General features: G+C 43.4%; 1 protein-coding gene across 3 annotated transcripts in view; it reads left to right on the forward strand.

The window, feature by feature from the left end:
- LOC136874281 (forkhead box protein F1) overlaps window positions 1-22,869 on the forward strand; it is a 154,983-nt gene extending 132,114 nt beyond the window's left edge. For 2 of the 3 annotated variants that reach the window (XM_067147910.2, XM_067147911.2), the window contains one exon: window positions 20,772-22,869. In XM_067147910.2, the coding sequence (XP_067004011.1) occupies window positions 20,772-20,917 (146 nt within the window). In that variant the 3' untranslated portion in view covers window positions 20,918-22,869. The remainder of the gene's footprint in view (window positions 1-20,771) is intronic. The other variant, XR_010860249.2, reaches the window with a different exon arrangement.
- The last annotated feature ends 587 nt before the right edge of the window (window positions 22,870-23,456 follow it).

Raw genomic sequence — 23,456 nt, forward strand, 5'->3', positions numbered from 1 at the left:
GTTTTCAGAGGTGTAAGAAGGTGCGGGCGTGAATGGATGGACAGAGTAAAGATGAGAGCATAATTTCATCATCATCATCATCATCTGTTTACCCTCCAGGTTCGGTTTTTCCCTCAGACTTAGCGAGGGATCCCACCTCTACCGCCTCAACGGCAGTGTCCTGGAGCTTCAGACTCTTGGTCGGTGGATACAACTGGGGAGTATGACCAGTACCTCGCCCAGGCGGCCTCACCTGCTATGCTGAACCGGGGCCTTGTGGAGGGATGGGAAGATTGGAAGGGATAGGCAAGGAAGAGGGAAGGAAGCGGCCGTGGCCTTAAGTTAGGTACCATCCCGGCATTCGCCTGGAGGAAAAGTGGGGAAACCACGGAAAACCACTTCCAGGATGGCTGAGGTGGGAATCGAACCCACCTCTACTCAGTTGACCTCCCGAGGGTGAGTGGACCCCGTTCCAGCCCTCGTACCACTTTTCAAATTTCGTGGCAGAGCCGGGAATCGAACCCGGGCCTCCGGGGGTGGTAGCTAATCACGCTAACCACTACACCACAGAGGCGGACAGAGCATAATTTAAAACAATAAAATTTTGAAATTTTATTTCTTTCCTTTTTTTTTTTCCTTTTCTGAGCTTAAAGTTTGATAGATATTCTGAGTGAACAACAAATAAATGTTAAATGGCATAATGACTTGGTCAATAATCAGGTACAAAGCAGAAGATTTTCGTTACAATAGTTTACAAATGAATGAGCATGGTATCTCTAAATGTACATCATTTCAATGAGCATTAGACTGGATAACTTCGAAAACCGTATTTACTGTCATTTCTGCTCGAGAGTCTGATCCACACTTGTCTATAAATAACTAGAATTTTAACAGGGGCAATAAGTTCTCATTCTAAATGGTCTAAATGTACAAAGAACAAGGTTTAAGAAAATCGGCCATGAACAAAACGCTAGGAGGTGAAACACTTGCACTCCTTTTGAAACATTTTGAAAAACACTTAAAATCCTATATGGCACGAAGTTACAGAGGCTAAGCCTACAGAGAGTGACTAGATGGCGAAATCTTAAGTTCCAAAATGGTTTGAATAATTTTGTTTTAGAAAATTATAGTCACCCCCATACCCAGTTGAATGGAAATCAATAGAGGGTGAACACTCTTCATTTCCCAAGTTACATACGGTATTTCTTGGCAGGGATTTGAATGAAGTCCTTAGACTTGCCTGAAAATTTACATTTTAAAGGTGATATTAAACTTCAGAAATTTACATTAAGAAAGAATTTTTGAAACATTCCCCTCAGGTTATTTTTATTTAAAATATGTCTGTCATTGTCTTGAGCTGTTGGGCCTTCCGACGACGGGCAAGGATGCCCCTGCCTCCACTTACACCGTATGCACTCTAAAACCTCAGCGACGAATATGACAAAATGACTCAGAAGTGTCCAGTTTATATAGCAACTCAGGGGGAAGGTTCCCGAACTCTCTTGACCCAGGCTGAATGCCTGTACACACCCCGAATTTCAATTGGCTACAAAAATATTTACAAAAATTTCTGATTGATCCATAACTTAAGGAAGGAAGTCGTCAAAGTGCTGGCAACCTCAGCACATAAAAAAACAATTTACGAACACTTAAGGTTTACCAATATAGAAAATACAAAATTCCTTTGAAAAATTAATAGTCTGTCCTCCCGCCAGAGGGGGCACGTAAGTCGATAGTAGAGACATCTAAAGAGTAAAGATCCAAACTTCTTCAGATACCCAGTTTCAGATTCGTACCACAGATGGCCTTCTACAAGGTGCGCAGTTCAATTGAACGGAGAATGTGTACCTCCGGTACAATAAATAATAATAATAATAATAATAATAATAATAATAATAATAATAATAATAATAATAATGAAGACGACACGTATACGCAGCCCCCATGCCACTGGAATTAACCGATGATGGTTAAAATTCCCGACACTCTCGGAAATCGAAGCCGAGACCCCTATGACCAAAGGCCTGCACGCTAACTATTTAGCCATGCAGCAGTCCGGTGGTATTTGATGGTGCTCAGATACGTCAACCTCGTGTCAATAGACTGGCACGTAAAAGAACTCCTGCGGGGCAATATTCCGGCACCTCGGCATCTCCGAAAACCGTCAAAAATCTAGTTAGTGGGATGTAAAGACAATAACATTACTATTATTTTAAAAAAGTACTGCGCCTCTATATGTCGCTGATATGTTGATTGCGCAACGTACTGTAAATGCATTAAAATTGACTACATAATAGCGCAGAATAAAAAAAAATAACTTAAAAACAACAATTTAATATAACGGATAACTGAAAAATTGAGGCAAAAAGCCAAAATATAACCTAAAAGTAAAAACATGGCAAACATTCTTCTTCTTCTTCTTCTTCTTCTTCTTCTTCTTCTTCCTAATCAGTTTACCCTCCAGGGTCGGTTTTTCCCTCGGACTCAGCGAGGGATCCCACCTCTACCGCCTCAAGGGCAGTGACCTGGAGCTTCAGACTTCGGGTCGGGGGATACAACTGGGGAGAATGACCAGTACCTCGCCCAGGCGGCCTCACCTGCTATGCTGAACAGCGGCCTTGTGGAGGGATGGGAAGATTGGATGGGATAGGCAAGGAAGAGGGAAGGAAGCGGCCTTAAGTTAGGTACCATCCCGGCATTTGCCTGGAGGAGAAGTGGAAAACGACAGAAAACCAATTCGAGGATGGCTGAGGTGGGAATCGAACCTACCTCTACTCAGTTGACCTCCCGAGGCTGAGTGGACCCCGTTCTAGCCCTCATACCACTTTTCAAATTTCGTGGCAAAGCCGGGAATCGAACCCGGACCTCCGGGGGTGGCAGCTAATCACGCTAACCACTACACCACAGAGGCGGACATGGCAAAAATTACGAATTAATAACTTCTTATATGCGCATTTCTCTAATGAGGGGACCATGATCAGGATTTATAAATGTAAGTTAGCAATGTGTACGATGTACCAGGTAGAAAATGACACTTTGATGAGGGTATTATTTGAGATGTACGGAATGCTTTTAAAACAAGGGTGTGTTGATGGAATGTGCACCCTCCAACTCGGGCAGCAGCACAAGGGGTTGTTTCTAGTAGCCACTTTCTAGCCTTGAGTGGTTGACTTGGCATTGCTCAGTGATGGTCGGAAGGAATTTAGTATGTCGTGGTTGTGACAGCGACCAGCTCGGCGTGATGCTGGAGTGTCGAGAGATATACTACAAAATTCCTAAAGAGCTCTTGAAGAAGTGTCAGGTCTTGACGTCCCTTGCAGATAACCTATTCTGAGGCGCTAAGTGTTCCTTGCTATTCCGGGCCTGGGAGTAGTCGAGCAAGGCTACTCCAGGCCTGTTTCAGGCATCGCACTTGACCGTATAGGAATTTTTGTCACAACAAATAAATTCTAATAATTGGTAAGGATCTTAACAGAAGCCAGGATGTCAGAACTTCGTCCCGCGGATGTTCTTTACGGAGTTGAAAGTATACGACTCAGACTTGTCGGATTTAAACGCCCTCAAATTACTCGCTTTCTTTTCTTATTAATTTATTTCCTTATTTATTTATTTATTTAGGCTATTTATTTATTTATTTATTTATTTATTTATTTATTTATTTATTTATTTATTTATTTATTTATTTATTTATTTATTTATTTATTTATGTGATTTCTTGTCCAAAATACATTTCTGCTCAGTTACAGAAGGCCCCAGTGAAGCGTAGGTTGGCGACCACGGGGCCTTCAGCTGAGTCTTGACATTGCTTCCACTTACTTGTCCCAGGCTCCTCATGTTCACCTATCCTGTCTGACATCCCTTGGTCAACATTTGATCTTTAATTTGATCTTTAAGTCTTTAATTTTCTCTCCCTTTGTGGCCCTTGTCTTTCTTTGGCCGATATGTTCATTTTTCGAAGTGTTGGATCCCTTCCATTTTTCTCTCTGATCAGTGTTATATAGAGGATGGTTGCCTGGTTGTACTTCCTCTTAAAACAATAATCAGCACCACCACTCACTTACAGAACATTTACGTTAGACATTTCCAAATGCTGTAATTAACATAGGCTATAGCCTACATTTACAAATTAAAATATATTCTGAAAATGGAAAAAGTGAAATTGTGTCGGCTGCCGAAGCCTGTCACACTCTTCTGCGGCAATGATTAACGACTGACAGAAAATTATGTTGAAGAGTGTTGCTGGAATGAAGGATGACAGGGAAAACCGGAGAACCCGGAGAAAAATCTGTCCTGCCCCCGCTTTGTCCAGCCAAATCTCACAAGGAGTGTCCGGGATTTGAACCACGGAACCCAGCGGTGAGAGACCGGCACGCTGCCGCATGAGTCCCTAAAATACTACGTATATTCTAAGAAATTCAAAACTATACGCATGTACTATATGCACTGGTAATCGTGTATATAATTTTGAACTGTTAGCGTCTCCAAAAATATATATTTTAAAACAAAATTACGTCACCATGCTTGGAGGACTAAAACTACAGAACGAGTTGGCCGTGCGGTTAGGGCCGCGCAGCTGTGACCTTGCACTCGGGGGATGGTGAGTTCGAATTCCACCGTCGGCAGCCCTGAGAATCGTTTTCCATGATTTCCCATTTTTACACAATGCAAATGCCGGGGCTGTACCTTACCTAAGGCCAGGGCCGCTACGTACCCAATCTTAGCCCTTTCCCGTTTTTCAGTCGCCAAACGCCTTCGATGTGTTACTGTAGTGCGACGTTAAACCACCAGAAAAACAAAAAAAAAAGCAATCAAACAAAGAAAGACTAAAACAATACATATCAATAATGAACTTTGATAATTTCCGGCTCCATGGTTAAATAGCTTGCGTGCTGACCTTTGGTCCAGGGAGTCCGAGGTTCGATTCCCGGCCGGGTCGGGAATTTTAACCTTAATTGGTTAATTCCGATGGTTCGGGGGATGGGTATGTGTGCCGTCTTCATCATTAGAATTCATCATAGGTAGAGAGCTGCCTCTGTGGATCAGTGGTAGAGTGTCGGCGTCCGGATCCCAAGATAGCGGATTCAGACCCGGCCGAGGTAGTCGGATTTTTGAAGGGCGTGAGATAGTCCATTCGACACTCCATGTCGTACGATGCTGGCACGTAGAAGATCTCTGGTGACACATTTGGTGTTTACCCGACAAAATTCATTAATACTCAGCCATAGACGTCCAAGAGAGTTTCGGTTTACTCGGTCTGCCATCTAGTAGACCTAGAGTAAAACAGAAAGTCGAAATTGGCGAGCAAACATCCAGATGGCGTCAAATTGAAATGTCTGTACACGATAGCTGAGGCCATACGATTATTATTATCATTATTATTATTATTATTATTATTATTATTATTATTATTATTATTATTATTATCATAGGTAGGGCCCCATCCTCATAGTCGCGCAGGTCGCCTTTAAGGTGTCAACTTGAAAGACCTGCACCAGAGCCGGGAATTGAACCCGGGTCACCGGGGGTTGCAGCTCATCACACTAACCACTACACCACAAAGGCGGACATCATCATTATTATTATTATTATTATTATTATTATTATTATTATTATTATTATTATTATTATTATTATTATTATTATTATTATTATTATTATTCAATCGTTATGCCCATTCATAGAGCCCGTTGGATCTTGGAAATCTCTTCATGAACCCACTGCGTTGCCTCTTCCGTTCTTCTGACCACTTTTTACCCGTCCTGCTGCTAGTTATCACCACAAATGTGTGTTTATTTACGAGGTCCTGAAGACTTCGCGATTTCTCATGACATCTTCCCCGATGCTCATTTCATTCAGATACCCTCTCGTTTCCTCCAGCCAATTTATTCTTTATTTCATTGAATAATATTTTTGCGAGTCTATATTATCCATCCTTAAAAAGATGTCCAAAAAATGTCCTCAGTACAGTATTGATGAAGCTATCTATGTGATTATAGAGCTTAGCAGCTCGCCTCTTGATCCAAATTATATTTTCTTGTGTGGAGCCGAAAATTTTCCTAAAGATTTTACATTTTTTCCCCAATATCTGCAATTTTAGAATGACCTCCTGAAGTTAAACTTTCTGATGTGTATATAGCCTCCGCTCCGGTAGGACAGCTGTTTTGTATAGTTTCAGTTTAACAATACGGAACATTACTCGCGTATTGTAGTGATCCCATGTTAATCTAAATGCCCTCGGACGTTTTGAGACCCTGTATGTATTGGCCAAACTGTATAATCCAGAAGGAAGAATTACTTCTTCAAGGTATTTAAAAACGAGACCCTTGAGATTGTCAATTTTATCTTTCTTGAGCTTTTGCTGAAAATTCTGTATATACTTCGTTTTTCTCGAATGCTATCTGAAGACCAACCTGTGATACTATTCTGCGTAATGTCTTGATATAATACCTAGATTTCTTCTTGGATGTTTGCTAAGTCATCTGCAAAAACCAAGCATTTCGCTTTGATTTTGTTCCCAGCAGTCCCCTTGTTTATGCCGGTGATATTCCCAATCTCTGAGGACCTTATCTAAAACCAAGTTAAACAGAAGAGGAGAGAGTTAGTCTCTTTGCCGGACACCCGTGTGTACTTCAGAAAGGTCAGAAATCCCGCCCACCCCCCGCCCCGGAAATTTCACCTTAGAACTTGCGTTTGTGAGGATCTGACGAATCAGTTCTCCATCCACTCGAAGTTCTTCTAGCTTGCTGAACAAGGTCTGTCCGTCCATGGAATCATGCGATTCTTTCAGGTCCACGAAGGTGACTATCGGGTTGTTTCTTCTGCAGATCTTCAGAATCATCTAAAATTCCATATCGTATCTATAAAAAGTTCCGTTCGACGGCCGTACAGTGCTAAATCGCGATGTCAGACAAAATCGCCGCGAGCATTGAGACACTCATTACTCATCCCACCGACGCACCAGGTTGAAGACCCCGTGTGGTAAAACACTGAGTCCTGCTGCACATCCTCATCTGACAGCAAGCATCGACCTTTCAAGGCCTTTTTGAGGGGACCGAAGGCATTATTATCGCATGGGTAGAGATCAGGTTCATAGGGCCCTTATCACCTCATCCACCGCCCGCTTGTTGTTGTCCGTACTGGATCGACCAGCCTCTTGTGTCGATCGCGACCCGCACGGAACTTGGTGCACCATTCCACCACGGTGGTTTTCAACAGACATGCTGCTCCATACACAGTCTCCATTCTCCAATTGATGTCCACCGGTGTTTGTCCTTCGTTAACCAAGAACAGAATAATAGAACTTTGGTCCTGTTTGGACGCATTTGGTAATAACGTCGCCATAGTTCACATGGCCACCTTTAACGCATGCACCTCGGCATGACACGACTGCTACATTAATCCCTTTGGCTACATGGCCGTGCTTATATAGCCGCATCGGAGTCGCGCTACGTTGCATGTCCACTGCAGCAACGCCCTCAAACGGAATTGTCTTCCATGCCTTTATTATTATTATTATTATTATTATTATTATTATTATTATTATTATTATTATTATTATTATTATTATTATATACACTGACTGACAGAGCAAATGCAACACCAAGAAGGAGTGGCTCGAAAGGGATGAAAGTTGGGAAAAAAACAGAGACGGCACGGACGAATAATTGATGTTTATTTCAAACCGATATGCAGGTTACACAATGCGGCGCACGGCATCGACTCAGTAGGATGTAGGACCACCGCGAGCGGCGATGCACGCAGAAACACGTCGAGGTACAGAGTCAATAAGAGTGCGGATGGTGTCCTGAGGGATGGTTCTCCATTCTCTGTCAACCATTTGCCACAGTTGGTCGTCCGTACGAGGCTGGGGCAGAGTTTGCAAACGGCGTCCAATGAGATCCCACACGTGTTCGATTGGTGAGAGATCCGGAGAGTACGCTGGCCACGGAAGCATCTGTACACCTCGTAGAGCCTGTTGGGAGATGCGAACAGTGTGTGGGCGGGCATTATCCTGCTGAAACAGAGCATTGGGCAGCCCCTGAAGGTACGGGAGTGCCACCGGCCGCAGCACATGCTGCACGTATGCACGTAGCGGTGGGCATTTAACGTGCCTTGAATACGCACTAGAGGTGACGTGGAATCATACGCAATAGCGCCCCAAACCATGATGCCGCGTTGTCTAGCGGTAGGGCGCTCCACAGTTACTGCCGGATTTGACCTTTCTCCACGCCGACGCCACACTCGTCAGCGGTGACTATCACTGACAGAACAGAAGCGTGACTCATCGGAGAACACGACGTTCCGTCATTCCCTCATCCAAGTCGCTCTAGCCCGGCACCATGCCAGGCGTGCACGTCTATGCTGTGGAGTCAATGGTAGCCTTCTGAGCGGACGCCGGGAATGCAGGCCTCCTTCAACCAATCGACGGGAAATTGTTCTGGTCGATATTGGAACAGCCAGGGTGTCTTGCACATGCTGAAGAATGGCGGTTGACGTGGCGTGCGGGGCTGCCACCGCTTGGCGGCGGATGCGCCGATCCTCGCGTGCTGACGTCACTCGGGCTGCGCCTGGACCCCTCGCACGTGCCACATGTCCCTGCGCCAACCATCTTCGCCACAGGCGCTGCACCGTGGACACATCCCTATGGGTATCGGCTGCGATTTGACGAAGCGACCAACCTGCCCTTCTCAGCCCGATCACCATACCCCTCGTAAAGTCGTCTGTCTGCTGGAAATGCCTCCGTTGACGGCGGCCTGGCATTCTTAGCTATACACGTGTCCTGTGGCACACGACAACACGTTCTACAATGACTGTCGGCTGAGAAATCACGGTACGAAGTGGGCCATTCGCCAACGCCGTGTCCCATTTATCGTTCACTACGTGCGCAGCACAGCGGCGCATTTCACATCATGAGCATACCTCAGTGACGTCAGTCTACCCTGCAATTGGCATAAAGTTCTGACCACTCCTTCTTGGTGTTGCATTTGCTCTGTCAGTCAGTGTATAATTCGCTGGGGCCATCAACGACCACGTTAAGTCTTGTTGCATTTGACACTGAACTTGGCCTTCTTTAGAGCCCAAATTTCCCTCATAATTTGTGAGTGGGCCTGCTTATGCTCCTCTGTCCAAGGGGCAACGTGTCTTCTCTTCGGTTGCTCGTCTCGGTTTAGCCCGTTCGTCAATATTTTCTTGCGGAAGAGATCTCTGTTAAGGGCGTCTTCAGCTGTGATATGTAGCATTTGCAGGTCTTCTTTGGTATTTCTAAACCAGGGAATTGTGGTTTTGGGGTTTGAATCAAAAAAGTGAAAGATTTCTTTAGTTAACTTTCTTCCGTCCATTCTTTTCAGATGACCGTAAAATCATGCCCGTCTTTTTCTGATTGTGTCGGTAATTTTCTCTATTTTGCTGTAGACTTCCTTGTTGGATCCCTTTTGATGGATTCCATTTCTGTACTTTGATCCCAAGATTCCTCTCACAATTTTGCGTTCTCTTTTCTCCAGTTCTTCAAGGAGTCCTTTGTTGGCATTTAGAGACAGGGTTTCGCCTGCGTATAGAACTACTGGCTTCAGAACTGTTTCATAGTGACGTATCTTGGTGTTTTAGGAAAGGCATTTTTTGTTGTAGATTTTGCGGGATGTTTGGTAGGCTATTTCCAGTTTGCGTACTCTCTCCTTAAGTGCTTCCTAACCCAGTCCATTTTTCATTATAGATCTCACCCAGGTATTTGAATTTGTCTACTCGGGTGATGTCCCCGTATTTTGTATGGAGTTTTGGTGGAGCTTCTTTGATGTTAGTCATTACTTCTGTTTTCTCAAACGATATCTGCAAACCAGTTTGTTCAGCAATTTCCTTTAAAATTTCAACTTGAGCTCTAGCAGTTTCTATGTCGTTTAAGAGAACAGCAATATCATCGGCAAATACTAAGTAGTCTGTTGCGATCCCCTTGGATTTGGTTCCTATTCTCAATGGACTGTAATTGGTTTCCTGTATTCTCACCCGCCAGGTTCTGATGATCCTTTCAAGAACAAAGTTGAAGAGTATCGGGGATAGCCCATCACCTTGTCGGACTCCTGTTTTGATGTCAAAAGAATGCAAGAGACATCCGTGGAACTTCACCTTGGATTTTGTATCGGTCAGGGTGGCTCTAATTAATGCCAGCATTTTCAAATCAACTCCAAATTCATTTCAGATGTTTAGCAGGACTTCCCGGTCAATGGAGTCGTATGCTTTCTTAAAGTCCACAAAGACAGACACATACTGCTTGGACCTTAGTGTACAATATCTGATGATCGTTTTGAGATTTTGGATCTGTTCAGCTGTTGAGAGACCTTTTCTGAACCCTCCTTGGTATTCACCTATTTGATGTTCGACTTGTGCTTCCAAACGCTCCAGGATGGCAAGTGATAGAATTTTGTGAGTCACGGGTAGCAAAGATATTGCTGTGTAGTTGTTGATGTTCTTCTTGCTGCCTTTTTTGTGTAATGGATGGATCAAAGCTATTTTCCAATCTTCGGGTAGGGTCTCCTTGTTCCAAATTTCTTCTATTTGCTTTTGCAAGATATCAAGTGATTCCTCTGGGGCATATTTCCATAGTTCTGCTACTACTGAGTCTTCTCCCGGCGCTTTGTTATTGTTGAGACGGGCAACGTGGCGCTTGATTTCATCTCTGTCGGGTGGTCTGGAATCTGGGTACCTGAGTAAGGGTTCCTTGGTCTCAATGGTGCTTTGCGGTTTAGAGCAATTAAGTAAATTCTTGAAGTAATCGCCAGAATGCTGCAATTTTCTTCATTTGACGTCGCCAGTGTGCCGTCCTTTCGCTCAAAGCATAGAGATGGTGGTTTATAGCCAGTGAGTTTGCGTTTGAAGGCTCTGTAGTACTCTCTGCTTTCATTCTTCCTAAAGTTTTGTATATCTTTTCAATGAGAGATTTTTCGTATTTACGTTTCTCAGTTCTGAACACCCTAGCTGCTTGGGCACGTTGGGTTTTGTAGGTTTCCCAATCATTTTCTGATTTCGTAGAGTAGTACTGTTTCCACGCATTGAGTCTTTCTTGGAGGACTAATTCGCAGGTACCATTCCACCAGGCATGCTTTTTGCTTCTCTTGATTTCTGCAACGTCTTTGGCGGCCTCAACAAGGAGACGTTTGGCGTTGTTAAAGTCACAGTCATTTGGTCTAGCCTTCTCCTGGAACTCGTCGACCCTTTGCCGAAGTTTATCATTGTCGAAGCGTGTGATCTGTTTGGTTGTCTTCCTTGTGTTTGCGGGAATTGGTTTGAATTTGATAAGAGACATATAATGATCTGAGGCCACATTGATGCCTTTCTTTACCTTGACATTCATAATCTCAGGGCTGTTTCTCCTGGAGATTGCAACATGATCAATTTGGAACTCTCCGAGAGCTTGGACGGGAGAACGCCAAGTCATTTGCTTTCTGGGTAGATGGCGAAAGTGGGTCGACATGACCTGCAGGTTGTGATTTTCGCAAATGGACACCAGTCTTTTGCCGATGGGATTGGTTCTTTTGTGAGCAGGGTAATTTCCTATAACTTTCTTGTACACTGACTGACAGAGCAAATGCAACACCAAGAAGGAGTGGTTCGAAAGGGATGAAAGTTGGGGAAAAAACAGAGACGGCACGGACGAATAATTGATGTTTATTTCAAACCGATATGCAGGTTACACAATGCGGCGCACGGCATCGACTCAGTAGGATGTAGGACCACCGCGAGCGGCGATGCACGCAGAAACACGTCGAGGTACAGAGTCAATAAGTGTGCGGATGGTGTCCTGAGGGATGGTTCTCCATTCTCTGTCAACCATTTGCCACAGTTGGTCGTCCGTACGAGGCTGGGGCAGAGTTTGCAAACGGCGTCCAATGAGATCCCACACGTGTTCGATTGGTGAGAGATCCGGAGAGTACGCTGGCCACGGAAGCACCTGTACACCTCGTAGAGCCTGTTGGGAGATGCGAGCACTGTGTGGGCGGGCATTATCCTGCTGAAACAGAGCATTGGGCAGCCCCTGAAGGTACGGGAGTGCCACCGGCCGCAGCACATGCTGCACGTAGCGGTGGGCATTTAACGTGCCTTGAATACGCACTAGAGGTGACGTGGAATCATACGCAATAGCGCCCCAAACCATGATGCCGCGTTGTCTAGCGGTAGGGCGCTCCACAGTTACTGCCGGATTTGACCTTTCTCCACGCCGACGCCACACTCGTCAGCGGTGACTATCACTGACAGAACAGAAGCGTGACTCACCGGAGAACACGACGTTCCGCCATTCCCTCATCCAAGTCGCTCTAGCCCGGCAACATGCCAGGCGTGCACGTCTATGCTGTGGAGTCAATGGTAGTCTTCTGAGCGGACGCCGGGAGTGCAGGCCTCCTTCAACCAATCGACGGGGAATTGTTCTGGTCGATATTGGAACAGCCAGGGTGTCTTGCACATGCTGAAGAATGGCGGTTGACGTGGCGTGGGCGTGCGGGGCTGCCACCGCTTGGCGGCGGATGCGCCGATCCTCGCGTGCTGACGTCACTCGGGCTGCGCCTGGACCCATCGCACGTGCCACATGTCCCTGCGCCAACCATCTTCGCCACAGGCGCTGCACCGTGGACACATCCCTATGGGTATAGGCTGCGATTTGATGAAGCGACCAACCTGCCCTTCTCAGCCCGATCACCATACCCCTCGTAAAGTCGTCTGTCTGCTGGAAATGCCTCCGTTGACGGCGGACTGGCATTCTTAGCTATACACGTGTCCTGTGGCACACGACAACACGTTCTACAATGACTGTCGGCTGAGAAATCACGGTACGAAGTGGGCCATTCGCCAACGCCGTGTCCCATTTATCGTTCGCTACGTGCGCAGCACAGCGGCGCATTTCACATCATGAGCATACCTCAGTGACGTCAGTCTACCCTGCAATTGGCATAAAGTTCTGACCACTCCTTCTTGGTGTTGCATTTGCTCTGTCAGTCAGTGTACTTCTGTTCACGACCTAGCTGGGCATTGAAGTCACCCAAAAGAAGCTTGCTTAACATGGTGTTTGGGGATTTTGTTTAATTTTTCATCCAGTAGGTCCCAGAAATTATCAACTTCGTCTGGATCAGACTTGTTCTTATCGTTTGTAGGAGCATGTGCGTTAACTAGGGCGTAAGTTTTGTTCGCGCATTTAATTGTGAGTATAGACAATCTGTCATTCACAGGTTCGAAATTTGCAACCGATTTAAGGATCTTGGTTCTAACAGAAAACGCGGTTCCAAGCATCACAGCTCCATTGAGGATTCCTCTTTGTGCTTTGCTCTTGAAAAATCGGTAACCTTCGGATTCAAAAATCTCTTCATCTGGGTACCTTGTTTCCTGTAGGGCCATTATGGATATCTGATTTTCGTGAAGAACTTTGGTGAGGGTTTTCAGCTTGCCAGTTTGTGTAAGTGAATTTATTTTGAAAGTTGCTAGAAAGGTTTTAGATTTTGGCCTGGGTTTTTGACTCTTCGGGGTACACCGAGACGCTCCGACTCGTCTCTTGCATGATGTCGAGTCTCCCCCAGAATCCGAACGAGACTCGTGCGCCGTGGCTTTCACGACGAGGGATTTATCCGAAGATTTACCCCCTGGGGTATGTTTCTTGAAATGTTGTGCCATCATGCTTTTTGACTTGACTTTGCTTTGGACGGGTACCCATCCTTTTACAACTAGGGTTCTTAGCCCTAGAGGTTGCCTCAAGATGTTTTCTGGCTTCTGGTCATCTACCAGTCTTCGCCGTAACCCTGGCAAGGGACCAGTTTTTTTTCACGGTGGTATTTTATTTCCCTACTACCCTCTGACTCTGCTGGCGGCAGAGTCAGCGAGCTTCCCCAATTCCAATGGGACGCGCCCGATGGAGGTAACCGGTAAATCCCCACACGGGTATTATTATTATTATTATTATTATTATTATTATTATTATTATTATTATTATTATTATTATTATTATTATTATTATTATTATTATTATTTTGAGAGCACGAAGCCGGCTATAACTGAGCAACCTGACTTCCAGGAAGCAGACTTCGTCCAGGCGAATGTAATCTGCGTCAGTTGTTCTCTTAATACGTTATAAATAACTAGACGAGTGTCAGTCATATTTAACAATCACTTTAGAGTGACGGGAAGTTTATTGTTCTGTTCTAGGATCTCTCTCTCTGTGATCACTGGATTGCAATTTCATCACTCGTCGAACGGTTTCATCAATACGAGAGTTAAACTCGGTCTCACCGGCTACAGATATTTTTATTTATTTCATTTTAAAGGAGTTTACTGCAATGTAATGAAAACTTTCGTTTTTCGAATAACTGGACATTTGTATAATACGCATTGTTCACACTAGATGTATAGGCCTAATACTGTAGTAAAATATCGTCATTTTCGTCTTTGATCAGCTGTATATGTTGTATATACGATTTTTTAAAATTCGAAGCGAACGTCCTCTAATCTTCTTCATCTCTCTTAAATGTACAGGATGACCCAAAAGTCCGTTAACATTTGACGTGGGAGTACTTCACGGAATATCGTAGGTAGAGATATAATAATTGAAACGCATGATTGGCATGACATGGTGTTTTATTGACACCAAAATAAAGTAAATTAAGCTTCACTAACAAGGCCTCTTCTGGTAACATTAATATGCCGCGATTACAGGCACATCTGACGTCTCATGCGGCATCACGGACGCGCTGCTGTCCAGCGCCATCTGTTGGCCTGTTTGTGCACTCGTTGTTGGTGTCAATAAAATGCCATACCATGTCAAGCATGTGTGGCCATTTGTACCTGACGTGTTGATGTTCAGCGCCATCTGTTAGTCATCTTGTGTATTTTATTTTGGTGTCAATAAAACCGAATGTCATGCCAATCATGTGTATCAATGATTACCTCTCTATCTCTTATATTCCGTGAAGTATTGCCTCATCAAATTTTAACGAACTTTTGAGTCAGTCTGTAGATGACTAATAGTACCTGATTGCTGAGAAGTCTAGATGAAGAGATACAAGTCAAGGTTTTCAGATTAAATATTCTGAAGCTTCAATCACATGTTTTTCATGACGGGTAACCATGAAGTTAAGTGAAAAATTTTCCTGGCATCAATCAATCATCCTTCCTATCCGGGTTCCCTTGGTCAGATTTTAATTTTCACCAGAGAGGAGGTCTAGAAAGTCATTGGCTTTCCCGTTTAATATGGGTTCGTACTGTTTACCTGTTAAGGCCTCTCACTGAGAGGTCGGACCTGTATCATGCTTTTTCAATTAATTAATTAATAATCAAGCAAGTTGACTAAGCGGTGCTGATCATGTTGCCGTAAGCTAGCATTCGGGAGATAAAGGATCGAATCGACAGCCCTGGAGATGAATTCCGTGGATTCCAGTTTTTTACCAGACAAATTTCGGTACTCTATCAATATAAACGCCGCTATATATTGAACCCATGACCTTTCACATCCTAGCATGAGTTTGTGTGACGTTTACGACAACATTATCAAGATCATGGTGACAACGAATTCGGGCAGCCAACATAAATTACTGTACTTTAACTATATCTGTTCTACACTGTCACAAAAAAATTCCAGCTCCATGGCTAAATGGTTAGCGTGCTGGTGATTGGTCCTGAGGGTCCCGGGTTCGATTTCTGGGCGGGTCGGTGATTTTAACCCTCACTGGTTAATTCCAATGGCTCGCGGGCTGCGGGGTGTCTACTGTCTCTCTTTCTTAGCATTAATCCCGACTTGCAGGGTCTGCTGCTTTGCTACATCTCCTCCATTTCTGTCTGTCGTTGACATCTTCTGGTGTTAAGCCAACACTGTGCATGTCTGCCCTGATGTTGTCAGTCCATCTCTTTGCCGGTCTTCCTCGTGGTCTTGTTCCCTCTGGGTTGATGTGGAGCGCTGTTTTGGCAACTGAGTCGTCCTGTTTTCTCATGACGTAGCCGTACCAGCGGAGACGGGCTTCAATCACTTTGTCTATGATGGGCGCGACACCAAACCTTTGCCGGACGTCCGTGTTCCTTATGTGGTCACATCGGGTCAGCCCCATGGACGATCGAAGCATTTTCATCTCCATGGTTGACGGGGTGTCGACTGTATTTATCATAATTCATCACAGCTAGGGCCCCATCCTCACAGACGCGAAGGTCGCCTGTAAAGCGTCAACTCGAAAGACCTGCATCAGCCCCTTAAATAATAATGTTATTCTATTTACGTCTCACTGATTACGTCTACGGTTTTCTAAGACGCCGAGGTGTCAGAATTTAGTCTCGCAGAAGTTCTTTTTATGTGCCAGTAAATTTACCGACAGAAGGCTGACGTATTTGCCAGGCCTCTTCGGAGGTCACACGCCATTAAATTAATTAATTAATTACCAAAAGAATGTTGGAATAGTACCTTTTCTAGGACTCCATTTATCCCGATTCATATCAAATGTCATGTTAGTAAAAGAAGGAGAATCGTCGTTCTGGACTTTTTTTTCAAGTTGCTTTACGTCGCACCGACACAGATAAGTCTTACGGCGACGATGGGATAAGAAAGGGCTAGGAGTGGAAAGGAGGCGTCCGTGGCCTTAATGAGGGTACAGCCTGGTGTGAAAATGGGAAACCACAAGAAACCATCCTGAGGGCTGATGTCAGAGTTTCGAATGCATTATCTCCCGAGTGCAAGCTGACAGCTACGTGAACGAATCTGGAATATTAGAGTATCGACTGGCGAGATCTACTCACATAAGAACCAGTAGCGATTAATGAAAGGCAGGAAAAGATTGCTGAGATGAAGAGTCCTTTTAAGAAAATACTATCCTATTTTAACTTCGTCCCGGGGTCCAGTGATCCAGATATTAGGACCCATAAAACTACCATAATGATATTTACTTAATCCCGTATAAATTTTCCACCAAATTACCTAGATTTAAACCCGAGTTGTTGCAGTGATATGTTCATGTCAAGCCGTCGGAGGTATAGAATGACCCGACATTCTCAAAACGAAATCAAAGCACGGTAATATTGACATCACAAAAACACAGCAAACTCATTCGGATATTTAGGGAGTTTGTTAACATGGAATGAAAGCTCTACAGAAGAAGTAAGAAGCAGAATATCTATGGGAAAAGAAGTTTTCGGAAAGGTGAGAGGACTTTTGACGTCTAAAGCAATCCCTATTAATTTTAGAAAGGTTCAGTAAGGGTTTTGTGTTGCGTGTGGTGTCATATGGAGCTGAAATATGGGCATTGATAAAGATACAAAGCTTTTGGAAAGTCTTGAAATATGGTTTGGAGAGAAAAGTGAAGTGAAATGAAGTAAAGTGAAAAAATGATGAAATGCCAAGAAGAGTAGGAAAGAAAAGATACCTGGTGAAAACTCTAAGGAAGAGGAAAAGGCCCTAGTTAGGTCGCATTCGACGCAGAAATTGTCTTCACCAGAGGGTGATGAAGGGAAAACTAGATGGAATGTTAACAGATGTCAAGCACGGTAGAAACTATGAACAAGTGAAACAAGATGCTCAGAACAGAGAATCGTGAAGGATGTCCAGTTGATACCTGTCTCAAGACAGACTCACAGAAGCAGAAGAAGAAGGACAAGAAAAGGCAGATTGCCAGACAGGCAATACGCGGGGCTAGGAATGAAGTCGCTCATAGTCCGTAAGTGAGGGCAGGATATACTTCACCACTAACGGTGAAGCTCCTCGGGAACCTCCAATTTGTGACTCGTGTTTGAGAACCGCGAGTTCCCTGGTGATTGGTATTACTGCAACATACTTGTACTGGGGCTTCTCTTTATCATTTTTTCTCATTTGACCTCCATTGGTCAATTTTTATTCTCTCCGATTCATAAAGTATTAGATTTTTCAAGAATTAGGCACAGTCCTTAACTTTCCCAACCTTCACGGACTTTTCCTATCTTTAGCCGACACTCTCGTCCTTCGGGAGATGTCTCCTCCTCCTTCGATCATTCTTAAAGGAAGAGGCTGATGATCTCGTTGTTTTCTAGCTGAGTCTGGCATTGATTGCAATTACTTCTGCTAGGCTGCTCATTTTCAAGTTTCCTACCCAACATCCCTTGGTCTACGCTTATTCTCTTTCGAACCCCACGGAATTAGGTTTGGGAGCTGGCTATCATTCATTTTCGCAGCTTTTATGTCCCCTCCCATTCTTTTTCGCCATATCTTCATTATTCGGTGGGTTGCAACTCTTCCGCCTTCTCTACTTTTTCCTAGTGGTTTAACGACGTATTAACACATGAAAGATGCTTCGGTGACGCAAGGATGGAAAAGGGTTAGGATTGGGAAGGAAGCAACAGTGGCCTTTGTTAAGGTAAATCACCAGTATTTGTCTGGTGTGAAACTAAGAAACCACGGAAAATCATCTTCCACGTGTTCCTCTCATAATAATAATAATAATAATAATAATAATAATAATAATAATAATAATAATAATAATAATAATAATAATAATAATAATAATAATAATAATAATACCATTTTAATTCTACGCCAACTGTCTGCTTTGTCTATGTTCTGTTTTACTCTAGGTATACTAGATGGAAGAGTAAAGCAAGTTTCTCTTGGGGGTCTATGGCCGAGTTTTAATGAATTTTGTCGGCTAAACGCCAAATGTGTCACCAGAGATCTTTTATATGCCGACATCGTACGACATGGAATGTCGAATTGACTTTTTCAAAAATCCAGCAACCTCTGCAGGGTTTGAACCCGCTACCTAAGGATCCGGCGGCCGACACTCTACCACTGATCCACAGAGGCAGCTATTAGTGTTAAGAGAGGATAATTAACCAGTTGAAACTTCTATACCAAAGATCCAACTCAACGTTGAAAAAAATCCTAGGGATCAGAGCTACGAATGTTAGGTAAATAAAATAAATATGAGAATATGTGTCCGCCTCTGTGGTGTAGTGGTTAGTGTCATTAACTGCCACCCATGGATGCCCGGGTTCGATTCCCGGCTCTGCCACGAAATTTGAAAAGTGGTACGAGGGCTGGAACGGGGTCCACTCAGCCTCGGGAGCTTAAATGAGTAGAGTTGGGATCGATTCCCACCTCAGCCATCCTGGAAGTGCTTTTCCGTGGTTTTCCAATTTCCTCCAGGCAAATGCCGGGATGGTACCTAACTTAAGACCACGGCCGCTTCCTTCCCTTGTATATTCCTTCCAATCTTCCCATCCCCCACCAAGGCCTCCTGTTTAGCATAGCAGGTGAGGCCGCCTGGGCAAGGTGCTGGTCATCCTCCCCAGTTGTATCTCCCGACCCAGAGTGTGAAGCTCCAAGACACTGCCCTTGAGGTGGTAGAGGTTGGATCCCTCGCTGAGTCCGAGAGGAAGAAACCAACCCCGGAGGGTGAGCAGTAAAGAAAGAAAGACGAGAATATATTCTTTATTTATTCCCAAAATTACAAACCTTTTCTTAATCATCGTTATCCGGTCGATTAGATTATCAGTTTGTCTTTTTCTACCACTACGAGCGCTAATGTGTGTCAATGCATTGTTTCACTTAAGCACCACTACGAGCGCTAATGTGAGACAATGCAGAGTTTCACTTTAGCCCATATAAGTACACTCGGTGTTTACGTTTTTCAAAAATCAGAAAAAACCTGAGGGTATTGAACCAAGGAACACATTACAAAAAGAATAATGTAAATAAGTGAATTTCGTTAGGATTTGAACAAAAAAGAAAGCGAGTAAAGAAACAAGTGATTTCAGGCTGTTTTTCCAGAACTGCATTTAGGCCGAAAGTGATTTTCTCACATTTATTTTATTTACCTAACATTCGTAGCTCTGATCCCTAGGATTTTTTCAACGTTGAGTTGGATCTTTGGTATAGAAGTTTCAACTAGTTAATCATCTTTTCTTAACACTAATAGCTCCCTCTGTGGATCAGTGGTAGAGTGTCGGCCGCCGGATCCTTAGGTAGCGGGTTCAAACCCGGCAGAGGTTGCTGGGTTTTTGAAAAAGTCTATTCGACATTCCATGTCGTACGATGTCGGCATATAAAAGATCTCTGGTGACACATTTGGCGTCATTAAAACTCGGCCATAGACCCCCAAGAGAAACTCGCTTTACTCTTCTATCTAGTAGACCTAGAGTAAAACAGAACGTCGACAAAACAGCCAGATGGCGTAGAATTAAAATGGTAGTTGAGGCCATACCATCATTATTATGAGAGGAACCGGTGGAAGATGATTTTCCGTGGTTTCTTAGTTTCACACCAGACAAATACTGGTGATTTACCTTAACAAAGGCCACTGTTGCTTCCTTCCCAATCCTAACCCTTTTCCATCCTTGCGTCACCGAAGCACCTTTCATGTTTTAATACGTCGTTAAACCACTAGGAAAAAGAAGAGAAGGCGGAAGAGTTGCAACCCACCGACGAATGAAGATATGGCGAAAAAGAATGGGAGGGGACATCAAAGCTGCGAAAATGAATGATAGCCAGCTACCAACCTAATTCCGTGGGGTTCGAAAGACAAATTTCTTTTCGTAGTTTTATATAGCCATCCTACACTCACAATTTGAAACCTTTCCAGCCCCTTCAGCCCTTCAACTTTCGGCAGAATTGAGGAAATTGCTTAATTTTACGTTTTTCGTAGGATGGGGCCCCTACTTTGATTGCTGAGAAATGTTTTCAACATCAAAATAATCATCACCATCATCTCCTTATTATGCTCCTTGAAACAAAAATGTCCAACCTTAACACTAACAGCAAAATGAGACGGTTTCTTTGACTGTGTATGTAACCGCTTGCGATGTATTTCGTGTTGCAGGAATGCGCGGCGCAATGCAGCCCGTTCAGTGTGACCGCAAGCCCTACATGACACCACCGCCTCCATCTATACCAACAAGTCTTCCGTCTCCACCTGCCGCCAACACCGCCCACGCCTTCTACGAGAACATCAAGTACACCATCTGAACTGCAGCCGCAGTGGAAGGCCTTCACTGAACATTTTATATAGTACTTAACGCGCAAGGATACCCGTTTCCCTGAAGCAATTACCATAGCTGATATTGTCAATCATTAAATAAAACACGAAGTTGAGTGAATTGAGAGTATCTTTGGGTAGAGCATTGATTTGTATATTCTTGCACACAGTTTCTGAAATATGTATTATTATAAGATCCAGGTAAACTTCATAAATCATGAATCATTTCCGTAAAAGAATACTGTATTTTGTAGGAAAAGTTCTGGTAGCGTTTTAATAACCCGTATGGTGTGAGATGAGGCGTGAGGTAGTTTGCCATTATTTCCAGCATTCAGTTAGCTAGATTACCCTTAACAGTTAGATCTTTTACAGCAACCCTTGACCCTGGTTGTGCTGCATTAGCCTTCTGGCCACTGCGCAAAATTCTCTCATTTTCATTTTTTTATTCGCTTTACGTCGCATCAACACAGATAGGTCCTATAGCGACGATAGGATAGGAAAGGGCTAGGAATGGGGAGAATATGGCCATGACCTTAATTAAGGTACAGCCCCGGCATTTGCCTAGCATGGAAAAGGGAAACACGGAAAATCATCATCATCTTCACAGCCAACTCACTCGGTATTCCAAATTCTTAATATCTACAGCCAGAATGATACTAGGATCAGTGAAAGCCAAATGTTATTCTAGCGTCAGATATAATGAAGAGATGCAGAAGTATTGCACGTATCAAGGGTTGGCAAGGACGTATTCTTAATTCCTTGATGAGATGTGATAAATTCATCAAATTTATAAAAGCTTTCAAAAATGTGAAAACTTGATCGCATACACTGAAAATCAAAATGCCCGCAGCATGAGTTCATACGATGATGATGTTGATTTTTATTATTATTATTATTATTATTATTATTATTATTATTATTATTATTGCTTTACGTCGCACCGACGGTGAAAAAATGGGAAACGACGGACAGCCATCTTCAGGCCTGCTGGCAGCGGGGTTCGAACCCACTACCTTCCGAATGCAAGCTCACAGATGCTCGACCCTAACTGCACGGCCACTTACTCAGAATAATTGTTATTATTATTATTATTAATAATAATAATAATAATACTTATTTGTAAATTACATTTCGACCATGCCTGTATCAGTACCAGAAACGAAACTAAGAATTATTTACGATCCCTGCAGAATTCTTTTACCTGCCGATTTGAAGGATTTAGTAAGCCATGGTTTTTACCCTTTTTCAAAGATCCATATACTTTTAGTTTTAAACGTCCTGCAATCTTCTCGTACGGATATCTCACTAATGATTCGATTATCAGCGTTCATTGTATAGAAAGAATCATTCTCGTGTTACATTTGAGTCTTAATTTGATGTTATTGAGGTTAAAACCTATAAGGAATGTGAATTCAGGAAATCCAACTCCAATTAGAATATTATCAAATATTTGCAATTCATTTCTACATTTACTTATTCCTAAGTAAAATTTGAACACACAAATCCTTGCTCTACTATAGAGGTTTCAATCAAGAACACAATTAGTAAATTCCTTTAGATGAATCTCTCACGAGGGGACTTGATGTTTGGCTAGACGAAGTTAATAACTTCAACAAACAGCCTGCGATCCTACATTTTTCTTTTATATTAAATGGAAACGAAGGATTCGTCGAACAAGTTACGCTTACTTCGTGTGTAGCAATGTGAAGTGACTTTGGAAAGTCAGTGTAGTGACGTAAGAACTCAAACCAAGATGAATTGGACGTGAGCAACGTTGGTACCATTTGTGTAATGAAACTGTTTGAGACTGTATTTAGTAATTTAACAGACTTTGTATGTTACCGTTCTATCCCTGTCGATGGAACGGCAATGCGTGCCTTACTCATGTATCCATTACGAGATTTGTGTATAAATACCTCTAATGAAGTCTCTTTTCCAGGTTTTTCTTTCTAATTATTTCATGGAATCGTAGAATTTACAACCATGAGGCAGATGAAAAAGAAAATCAGAGTATTGAGTGCAGAAATAGGTTCATTCAGTGCAATCACGAATATGCGCCTGATGTGATCTGCCCGATCTAAACACCCGTTGTACACCCGAGGCAGAGAGGTTGCCAAGATCTCAACCAAGGCCATGCTTTATTGAGACACAATCAACGTGATCTTTTCCTGAAACGCCTGGTGGCGGGAAGTAGATTGCGTAAGATACCATTGTGGAAAAGAAATCATGGCGCAATAGAGGTAAACCTCCATTAACAGTTTCTAAACATGTAACTATGAATTGCTTCCTAATGGTGAGACTATCGATTCAGAGGAATACTGAAGGTACTTGCTATCTCACAGTTATAAAACGAATCAACAGGTAACTATTTTGTCATAACTTTGGTCCTTGCCTTGACTTCACAATAAGCTGTGTAATTTCATCAGGCGGATAATCGTGCTTGTACAACTTCATCAGAAAAATATACCTGCTTGTAGGGAATGAACATATCTGGAGCAAAACCAACGTAAGTGACATTTCATTAATTTT

This window comes from Anabrus simplex, chromosome 5, assembly GCF_040414725.1.
Source record: "Anabrus simplex isolate iqAnaSimp1 chromosome 5, ASM4041472v1, whole genome shotgun sequence".
NCBI lineage: Eukaryota > Metazoa > Arthropoda > Insecta > Orthoptera > Tettigoniidae > Anabrus > Anabrus simplex.